The following is an 11523-nucleotide window of genomic DNA, read 5'->3' on the forward strand; positions in this document are numbered from 1 at the left end:
CAAAATAGTCATATATATATAAATAAACATTATTGCAATAGTCATTATTGAATATACAAGGTGTTTTTTTGGGAGTATCCCAAAAAATTGGAAAATGATTCTTTGGCCAAAGCAGGACAAAATCGTATAGGAGGCAGTTCCATATTCTGTATCTACAGATACACAGATTGTCAAAGTTTATCTGAAAGACGCTTTTAGACAAAAATAGTACAAATTTTTTTTACTGTAGATATAATATAAATACATTATTTTTACATTTTGATTTAGGAAAACAGTCAGTGATAGAAGAAAAATTGTGAAACAAAAAATATAGTATATAATCTATAAAATTGTGTAACAATACATGTTATATTTTTATTTTCTTATGAGATCAACAAATGCGTTAAAAGAAAGTTTTAATATACTGAATACCGGCCACATCGCCAAGCTTTTCAGATATAAATATAAGATATTAAAGCCGTATACGCAGGCATATGCCTGATCATGTATTAACGCAAAATATATGAAACAGGCAAGTGGCTCGCTTCAATTCGGTGATATAAAGATTAATATTGAGTTCAAACTTAATAAGATATATCAAAAAATGTTAACCCACTAAGTAATAATACTATCAAAAAAGCAGCGAAATAAGTTTTTATCAGAGTGTGAAATAGTAAAAGAAGGTCGAGACCTAGAAAAGTATAGTTTGATGCTCAATGAAGTGATTTAAAAACTTTAGCAATACAGGATTAAAGAAGAGTGGCGAAGAATAGAGAAAGATTGAGAGATGAGGTTGTAAAAGCATTGGTCTAAAGCATTGGAATAGTTAGCTAATATTACCTACTGCCTAATTGCCTATCGACGTATATTAATATTAGGTTAACATTAATCGGTCACAGTTTGCCAAAAACATTACTGGCACCTTAACTCGGCACCTTAACTGTTACCTTAACTTATAAATCAAAAATAAAAATAAAAAGAAATTATATTTTCTATTATTTTTAAAATTTTTAATTTGCTTAACTTTTTAGAGGGAGTGAACTTCATATTTAAATTCATATCCCAACTAATTACAAGTAAATCTCTTGATATCCAAAGTAGGCGTATCTCAAGCTTTTACATCTTTTTAAATGAAAATAAAATTTAAAAGATGTTCAACAAACTGAATGATTGGTCAAAATAATTAATATTATACCCAAAGAAAATATTACTTTTAACTTATTTTTAGAATATTTAATCAAAACTTATATCTTAATATGAGTATTAAAATAAATCAGAACCGAAGTAAGGTTCATCGAATTTTAAAATCATGTTTGATATCCTAAAATAAATTTTTGAGAATTTGAAAACTTACAAAAACAAAAAGATTTAGATGTTATTTAGAAGTAACGCAAAAAAGCACTTTAGTTGATATGTTTGCTCAACAAATCAGTTAAATAAAGAAATAAAAAAATAACTGAAAAATAAAGTTATATCAAATTGGATGAACCATAGTGATTGTTGATAGAGGACCTCCCAGTACTTCTACCTACTTTTGTTTGCAAGTTCCTTATTAGAGACGGATCCATGTAATGCACCGTCAAATACAAAAACTTTGACTAGAAGTCTTATCTCTATTTTGTTGAAATTGTAAGGTTAGTTAAGGTGTTTCATATTACGGAAAATTGTGACTCTCTGTAAACGAAAGTATGACTTAGCTCTTTACATTAGCAATTTATTAAAACTTCAGGATTTTTTAAGGATATGATATATTTTAAGGATATTAAGAATATGATATGATCCTTCAACGAATGAATATGCATCTACCACACTGCACGTGTATTATGATAGAATAAAAGACTTAAAATCAAATTGAAAAATATTTGTACGATGAAGATATAAACTCTAATTGTAAATAATAACAACTCCACATGGCTAGATATTCTAAACTACAACTTTATTTCCAATCTAACGATCGGAGGATCATAGTTGGGGTACCTTGCTATCATCTAAGTAGTAAGAATATCGAAAAATACCCAATGGAAAATAATCTTAACTGCATTGATAAAAGATAAAGCAAATAATAAGAACCATATCTGAAGACTTTCTTTAAATGAAATGGCCTTCACACCCTGTATTGAAATATTCTAGTATTGAAAATGAAATTCCCTCTTCCTCTTCTATTAAAAATATCAAAAATGTGATAATATCACACAATAAGCTGATAATTTACCATTCATCGGTATCAGTTAATAGTAGCATGAGTAATCTCTGTATGAATTTAAATTTATTTTACTAATATTTTTCTTTAGTGTAATTCAAATTTTTCTTTAATGTAATTCATATAAGCGCTACCAAAGAAATATGAAAAGATTCTACTATATTTTAATCTTAATTAAAACTGTCTAAATGACTTGTCATTATATATCACAAACTTATTTTGCTTCTGTTTAGGGGCAAGACATTTTTCTTTAGTTGAAAGGATTAGTAAAAAAATTAAAAGTAGTTCTAGACCTTTGCTTATAAATAAAAGTTATAGGTGCATTAAATTTCAAAACAGTGTCTTATTGCATTTAATCTAAACTGGGTTAAAGGATCAGAATCTAAATGCAAAAATTACAAATATATCTGTATTTGGTGTGTATTAAATTTTGTATATATATCGTATTTTATATAAATATATACATATTTTATATAAATATATCGTATTTTATAGTTACTTATACTTTTACTAAATATCGACTGCATAAAATCGCGTGCTCTTGATAATACGCCATATTTAACGGCTAGAATAGCAACCGATGGATATGAAATTGAAACAAATGAAGTTAAAGAGGACTCAGCATTTGCACAACAATTCGAGAATATTAATGCAAATCAAAAAATTTTTAATATGACAGAATGGATTTGGTTGCCTGATATTTCATGGCCACAAAATCTTTGGAGAAATGTGAGCTTACCAAGCTGGCCGAATGTCTCTATGCCGCATATAATAACGCCTAGCTTCAATGGGTTTTATACATCAATGCATAATATAGTTACTGGATTGCAGGACTCTGCTAGTACGTTATATACGACTGTCGCTCAGACAATATCGAATCGTAAGAAGCCACAAGCTCAAAGTGGTTACTTTTTTCGACCTTTAGCAAATTTAACTTTTGGTTTAGGTTTCACTGTAAATTTCCAAACGAATGGCAATTTTGGTTTCACTAGAATATATACACAAATTTATGGAAGATAGTTAAACGAGCTTTAACTGCTGTATAATAGTATCTATGTTAGTATAAAATTGAAATAAATTTTCTTTTGAAACGACTTGATTATTCATTCTGAGCTATTATATATCTTAAATAAAAAAATATTGTAATTAAAATTTTTTTAATATATATTAATATTAAATAAAATCAATTTAAAATAAATATAAACATATTCAAAAAATAAAATATATTAAAAAACATTTATAAAAATAAGAATACAATATTTAAACTAATATTTAAATAAATAATATAAAATAAATAAATTGAATAAATAAATGTTCACTCAAGGAAACTCAAACTTATTTATTAACCCATTTCGGACTACCGTGTGTTGCACCACACGGCTAGCTTTGAATATTTTTTAATATTCAAAGAATATTTTATCTATTTAGGTAAAGATAAAGTGAAAGTTCTTTTAAATAAATATGAAAACTCTTCTCATTATTTATTTATTTAAACTGTTTATTCAAATATACTAAGGAAATTTCACCGTTAAATTCCAGGTGAAATTGTTTGGTACTTAATGGGTTAAGGAATTATTAACAGAAGTAACCAAATTAAGGTATTCTCCAGGTAGGTAAGATATATTTCGTGGTATTTGGAAATTATGAAATAAGGTGAAATAATTTTATAGTCTTGAGTTTTAAGTAATACCAGTAATGAGCAGTTATTTGTGTATTTTATAACAAACAACAAATTTATTTGATATATTTTACAACGATTTTGTAATTAATTTTGTATTTAAAAAAAAATTATATAGAATATATGAAATGAAAGTATTTTTTAAAATTCTACCTAATACCATAGAGGTAGTAATATTTTATGCATACACTTGAATTTTAAGAAATGCTACTATAAAATGAAGCATATTTCTCAGATACTTTTTATTCAGTTTAATACGTAAATAGTTTTAGTACATTTTTAGGCTTGAATTTAGAAGTAATATATTATGGAATGTAATATATAGTTTTAAAAAAAATATTTGATGTATCATGAATGAATATTTAAGACTTTTGTTATGTTAAAAACTAATTAATCACTTACTCAGTGTCATTTGTTTACTTTAGTATATATATTTAAACTTTTCCATATTAAGAGTTCATAATTTTTCTAGTAGCTATTGTTAAATAATTATGGTTATTTTAATAAAAAAAAAAATTATATATTCACCGGTTTAGGTTGCTGTCCAGTATCGCGTATCTTTCAACTCTGTCCGAAATCTAAGATGCTTCTTGTAGAATAGTACAATTACCTATAGACAATGAAACTCTTTCAGTATTTTTAAGATGGATGATAAATTATATATATTAAATGATATATATTAACCATTGTAGTTGTTCAACCACATCTTTTTCAATGAACTATCTTGATATCATAACACATCGAAATCATATTAATACAGTAACAATTTTTAATATCGACTATAGTTAAGTCTTGATATACACTGTTTACAAAATGTATTACTTTTTGTTCGTCATCTTTTAGAAAAATATATGATTGCCATTAAGATCATACTAACATGTCTCCATAACTAAAAGATTTTTCATTATATATCAACAAACGAAACTGTGCCAACTGGCAGCAGGGACAGTGAAAATATCCAAGCAGGTATCGAAATATCACGAAGATTCAACGAAATATTGTGATCTACACGCTATTGTTCAATCACCTAATCAGAGCATTTTCTACGCATTGCCTGGTCTGCTGGCTATAGATATGGTTTTAATATTAACTGAATTTTAGGTGGATGTAAATTACTCCCAAATATTATATAGGAAAATCATAATGTTGTCCATTTCGTTTAAGGTATATAATAGAAACATATCTTATTCTATTTTTAGTTATGCATATTTTTCGATAACGTCTAATTGTCTGGATTTATTTTAGTCAAATTTTTACACAGTTCTCCTTATACCGTAGTACTATTACTTAGTACTTATATGTGCTATTACAACTATAATATAATAAACTCGTCATAATGCGCAAAAAGTACCTACTCTCGAATTATCATCTTTGTATTAAGTATTGTACTCAATGGGCGATTATAATTATTATAATCCCCTCATACTATATAATATATATCTGTTGCGAAATTTTTGTAGTAAATTTTTACAAATTTAATACCTTTATACTGTGCGGCAAAAATAAAATTTATGTATGTATCCTTCAAAACCTCAATTTTTGAAATTTAACTCTTTATTGTTAGAAAACAGGATGTGCTTGAGAAAAATGGGTTCCAGATTTAAGCTTACCTTTAAATAAACCAAACACTTTTGGAAAATACTCAAAAAGTTTTGTTTTCGTATATTAAATAATTCAAATCTTGAAGTAAATGAGTGGTAGCAGATCTTTTTGATGTATGTCACCAAAGTAGTGCTTAAAAATTATGAATTAGATAATATCGTTGGCCTGAACATTCGCGTCTTTAGTGCCGATTTTTCAAACTTAGAAAAACAAGCGAAGAAAATGGATCCTGCGGTAAATGAAGACAACAGCGTACTTTTTGTCAACAAATAAATTTCCTGAGCATTTTAAGACCTACGTCCTGTTGACAATTATATATTCAAAGTTGTGAAAGACTCTGTTTATTTGGGACCCAGCGTAAATACCGAAAGTGACTCAAGTCTGTAATAGTCAACTAAGTAAGTAGATCATGCTGTACATTTGTGAAGCAGGAATCCATTTTCAATTTGGACTGTTTAGCTTAGGTTTCCTAATATATTGTTAACCGAAGTCATGACCAATAATAAGTCAATAATAATAATAATAATAATGATATATTTTGATTGAAAATCAACTATTATATTCTTTAACTTCTGCAGATTTAGTAGTGCAGTAGTGCTCTTTTAAGAACACAGAACTCTACAATATTCTAATCTATTTGATTCTAGTTCGAAAATTTCTTAATCGTTTGATATGAACTATGCATTTAGTTTCTTTTATTTACTTTAGCTGTTTAGATAAACGAAGGATGTATCGCTTGGCTTAGCTGTAAGATTATTTGAAGGTTATGCTTAATCTCTGCCAAAAGAAAGTGTGTCTTCTCGCTAGTTATGAAAAAGTTTGCAGGTCAACAGTGATATGGTATCTCAATAAGTACTCATCCAATTTATAATTAATGCAATAATTCGCATTAAAAAATGATGAGACATTCGTTAAAGATTAGTTAAAGAACTAGTTTTTCTGTCACACTTTCCAAGTGATAATTTCTAATAATTTCAAGAATTAGTCAGAATTCCATAGAGATTATTCCAAAAGCTTTTTGCTTATTCAGCTGGAACAGTATATTGGCTTTTCCTGCAAATTCCATTTATTAAACGAATAAACCAAAGACAATAGCAATTCACACGTATCGTCTCTCTAAGCCGCTTCATTAGGATGCGTGTCACGTGGCGCGTACTGGTAACTTGGCAACAACAACAACAATTAATCCAAAAGAAAAAACTAAACTAAGTAGAAATATTGTCAAAAATAATGTTTTTTTTATTGTTCACTAACATTGCATAATTCACTGACTGACGCTTCCAATGCTTAATTATTGCCTTTCGACTTTGGGCCGTTTGTGGTTAAATTTCTGGTTGTACTTGACACGTGCTAATTATTCGCTTATGCATAATTATTCCGCCTTAGTTTGGATGGTAGTCAAGGAATTTGTGGAATGCGTACGCTAAGCCAAGGTTCTTGAATACCACATTATGTTACTTAATGGTTTACTATAAATGCTGGCGGTAGTTCACAATTGATGACAGTAAACACTTCAGTTCGTTCTTGTTATCACAAAGCCTAAGTCGTTTAAAACTAAACACTTCAAAATGTTCAAATATTTCGCAATTGTTTTGATGGCCTGCATTGCTTTTGTTGCCGCTAAGCCTGGATTAGTAGCGCCTTTGGCATATTCGGCACCTATCGTTTCTGCCGCACCACTTGCATCAGCTGTGTACTCGCGGGAATATCACGGAAACTTCGCTGCTCCTTACGTAGCTGCATCACCATATGTTGCTTCACCATACGTTGCTTCACCATACGTTGCATCACCCTACGTAGCTGCATCATATGCTGCACCTTACACCGCTGCTGCATACACTGCTCCTGTTTTGTTGAGAAAATAATTGTAACAAGCGAATATCTTGTATTGGATTGTGATGGCTGAACGATGATATAAGGACTATGTTGATTTTCGGGTTAAAAAAAGAATATTATAAATGAAATTGAAAGGCTAATAAAAATAAAAACAATTTCTTTAACATGGAAATATCTTCTTTTAATAATAATAGTGTTTCAACTTAATGAATTTCTTATTAAAACCTTTCTTTAATCTAAGTTTAAATAGTCAGGTTTTCGATTTACTTTAATAGTTATTACTAATTAAAATTAATTTCTATGTAGTTCATCATATTATTCAGTAATATAAAAATATATCAAGCATTTTTCAAAAATATGTCATTACAGCAAGAAGTATTGCACTTGGTTTCGAACTTTATACAATCGAATTCTTCCGTTCTTATCTTCCAAATCTTTTAAAATAATATTTTTTTTTTAATTTATTTTTTTTATATATATTATAATTGCTTTCCCACTTCTTCCACTACATCGCTTTATGTAATTATTTACTTATTTCAAACTATATGCTTTACTGCACACTTAAAACAGATTTTCAAGGTTGTTATATCTTTCCATTCCAGTCGAGAATTTTATATAATTTTACCCTTGCCCTAGGTCCGCTGCATTAAATATATTTGCGATTCTCAACTGTTTTTATTCTTTTTGAACAAAGAAATTGTGAATGAATGAAAAATTATAAATAATAAGAATAATCCATTCTTATCAGAACTCTAGCATTATGTAAATGAAAGAAGTACTTTTCAAGAAATATGAAAACACTCTACTACAAAGTTCGAATTTCGCGAGTTTGATAAGAAAACTGTACAGCATTCTTATCATTGCAATGGTTTATATATATAAATGAATTTAATGGAATAAAGAAACTTATACTATTATAATTTTTTATTATTTTTGTTGAAAAGATTAAATTTTCAGAGTTCTCTGCATAAATATTTTATTGACTTAATAATTTGTAGAGAGATTTTTCGAACAGTAGTGAATTACAACAACAAATTTTCATTTTATATTATTTTAATTAATTGAAGTTTTGGCTGACCATACAGCTATTTTGAGTATTATCAAATACCTATCATCAGTGGTCTTGGAAATAAGTCTTATATTTAATTATTTGTGAATAATTTTTTGAGACTGCAAGTACCAGGAATCGAATTCGTGCCCTGCCAAATTTGAAGCTTAGAGTCAGCGTTCATCACCCAACTAACCCAAAACCGTACTTGATTTTTATATTCTCACATTTTTTTGTAGTTTTGTTAATTTGCTATGAAAGTTTTATTAACAAATTCCCTTGCTGTGTTTATATTACAACGAAATCATAAACCAACTATAGAATAATTGAATTAATTAATTATATATTTTTATTTTTAATTGTTAAATCTCAATACTATTCTATTTGTAAAGGGATTAATTGTTGCATGATTTATATATTCTTTCTTATGTATTAAAATTAATCTAGGAACGTAATGTTGAGAAAGTCATGCTAATGTTACTCCACGACTAATTTGTTTAATTATAATTTTTTTGCTTTTAAAAGTAGTAAATATATTAATATGTTAGAGGTTTATCACTTTTGGGGACTTACGTTCTCAGGCACCGCTCAAAGCTGCTGATATATATTCCAATAACATGTCAATTCGATTTGGATTACAAGACTATTGAAATACAATATTTTTCATACTGTAGTTGAAGCAATCCAAACGCAGCTAAGATGGTAAGTTATAATATAACATGGAATATAGACAATGGATAGTTACAATATTAATCTCTATTTTATTGAATCACCCAACTCTCAATTAATTAAGTAAAGCAAAGTTAAGTTCTCTTCTAATTTGGGTTTCAGGTAACATTTATATTGCAAGAAATTGTAGGGCTGATGAACTGGACAGATGCGATACTAAGAATTCTGATAACATAATAATATGAAATATAAAAATTTTTGTATCTTTTTTCAACATGTATAAGAATAGTTGTTTCAATAAAAATTAATGGGATGAAGGCGTATAAGAAATGATCAAATATTTATTATCTCACTATTCGGCTTCCTCCAGACAAGGAACTGATTTCTCAGAAAGATTTCTACTTAGAACATTTGACGTTCAACACAAGTCGCAATTTTTTCTTTTATATTAGCAAAAAAAATACTCGCAACACTCAGCACGTTCAGCGGTTGTTAAGTGTTACATATAATAAAATGGCAAAATTTTATGTAACTTTATAGTACCTTGAATGACAATTGTATTTGACATACGTCACTGAAATAGTACTATAAAAGTAAGTAGTTCAGTTTGATCAGTCTCCGATGTAACATATATACTACATATAGCATAGAATATTCTGTTACTAATGTACTTTAATTATTTCTTTCTTCTTTAATTATTTCTTTGTTTAACTAAATAATGAAATTTAGCAAAGTTTTTGTGCAGTATGGACTTCAAATGAGTATATAATAAAGTACATAGAAGAAGTGAAAATTGATGAGCAGGGGTTAATAAACAGATCCATTATAGACTAAAAGTTACTACGAAATTGAACCACGTGTTTAGTATGTGTCTGAGAAAAAAATTTGTTCTGCTCTCGTACCATTACACATAACATAATTGTTATCCAATCCCTAACACTTAAAATTCTTTTACTCTTCTACTCTGAAATAATAACCGATGCCGCCAGTCAGATTGACATATTAAAACTAAAAAAATGGATTTTTCTCATAATATTTCATTATTTTCTTCAGTTTCTTATCACTTTCTTTAAGAAACGGAAATGTATGAAAATTATTTATGAAAAATTGATAAAAAACTACTCGGAACAAATTAATGCAAAATGCATCAAATCTCGTTTAGTTGTTTAAAGGCGCTTCAACGAATGCATTCGGATATATTAAGACGCGTTAATTTTCGAGGATATCTAAAATGAACTTAAGAAAAATTGTGCTTTTATTTTTGACATTTTGCCTATGCAGTGTGAATTGCCAACAAGATTTGTCACTTGAGTGTGATGAAATCGACAGTGAGGATTACTATGATGTTGAAAAACCGTTTTGTACAATTAGTAACTTTAAAGTAAATCATAATCAAAATGTGAAAATTCGCAATTATTCAGGCTGGGTTGTTAGTTCTATAAAATTCATGAAATTCTACGAATCATCGCTGCTGTATATACCTTTCAAATTATTTGAGGAGTTCCCGCATTTACAAACACTGGATGCATCTGCAACACAGATTTTAGAAATAACCCGCAACACATTTAGTTCGGCTGGTAACTTAACCTTTCTCAACCTCGCTGGTAATGAACTGACCAAAATCAGCACTTCTGTATTTGTGGGAGCCAATAGTTTGCTGCGCTTGGATTTGTGCCACAATAAATTAGAGGAGTTGAGCGAATTTTCTTTCAATGGCTTAAAGCACCTCAACTCAATTATGTTATGTGCCAACCAGCTTAAAGAAATTCCGAGTTCTCTTTTTAAAGATAATCTCTTCTTAAACGTCGTCCGTTTGGAAAACAATTTACTGGAACATATTGCACCAGAAGTATTTTACGATTTGTTTCTTTTACATGAAGTGAATTTGATAGGCAATAAACTGCGAACTATCGATCCTAATACATTTTACCGGTCATATAGTTTAGATGATCTGTTTATTTCAACAAATCGTTTTACTGAATTTTCTTTATCCAATAAAAGCATAATGCGTCATCTGGAAATTAATGAAAACAATCTGACTTCGATTTTTATCAATGGTACTAAATATGTGCATGCAGAGAACAATCACATCTCTACAATACATATGATTAACTCATTATTTTTGGAGAGTTTATTTCTGGCTCACAACAACATAAGTGATATTAAAAATATAACTAAAGCTTCCGGGTTACTAGAACTTAGTCTATCCCACAACAAAATTGGACAGTTAAACATAACTACCTTTGACAATTTGAAACGTTTACGTAAACTAATTTTAAGAAATATTGGATTGAAGTATATTGCTTTCGGCATGTTTTCCAAGCAAGTACATCTAGAAGTACTGGATCTATCTTTCAACAATTTGACTACTTTAAATTTAGACATTTTTGTACCATATATGATAAACCTTGTTCAATTCTATGTGGACGGTAATAATTTAACCGAAATACAAGGCAAACACAGCTTCGCTATGGCTTTTCAAAATCTATCAACACTCGGCATATCACAAAA

The 11523-nt window shown here is 28.6% G+C and overlaps 3 protein-coding genes across 4 annotated transcripts in view; all 3 read left to right on the forward strand.

Moving 5' to 3' along the window:
• Positions 1-3199, forward strand: part of LOC119678074 (cilia- and flagella-associated protein 45-like) — a 9416-nt gene extending 6217 nt beyond the window's left edge. The window contains exon 2 of the mRNA XM_038089730.1: positions 2675-3199. Coding sequence (XP_037945658.1) covers positions 2675-3199 — 525 coding nt within the window. The remainder of the gene's footprint in view (positions 1-2674) is intronic.
• Positions 3200-7027: 3828 nt separating this feature from the next.
• Positions 7028-7346, forward strand: LOC119665800 (pupal cuticle protein C1B-like). 2 transcript variants are annotated; one of them, XM_038075053.1, is made up of 2 exons: positions 7028-7120; positions 7193-7346. In XM_038075053.1, the coding sequence occupies exons 1-2, from the start codon at positions 7028-7030 to the stop codon at positions 7322-7324; spliced, it is 225 nt and encodes a 74-aa protein (XP_037930981.1). In that variant the 3' UTR covers positions 7325-7346. The 2 variants fall into 2 exon arrangements, with proteins under 2 accessions (XP_037930981.1, XP_037930978.1); XM_038075050.1 differs by having other exon boundaries at positions 7028-7346.
• Positions 7347-10210: 2864 nt separating this feature from the next.
• On the forward strand, positions 10211-11521 carry LOC119678085 (leucine-rich repeat transmembrane neuronal protein 2-like; the record flags this gene model as incomplete). Its single annotated transcript, XM_038089743.1, has 1 exon — positions 10211-11521. A coding segment is annotated over exon 1 (1278 nt), but the record flags the coding sequence as incomplete, so codon positions are not given.
• Between the last annotated feature and the right edge of the window lie 2 nt (positions 11522-11523).

The sequence above is a fragment of the Teleopsis dalmanni genome, chromosome 1 (genome assembly GCF_002237135.1).
Source record: "Teleopsis dalmanni isolate 2A chromosome 1, ASM223713v2, whole genome shotgun sequence".
Taxonomy (NCBI): domain Eukaryota; kingdom Metazoa; phylum Arthropoda; class Insecta; order Diptera; family Diopsidae; genus Teleopsis; species Teleopsis dalmanni.

Coding starts and splice junctions, on each gene's coding strand:
- LOC119665800 (XM_038075050.1), top strand. CDS start 7,028: ATGTTCAAATATTTCGCAATTGTTTTGATGGCCTGCATTGCTTTTGTT.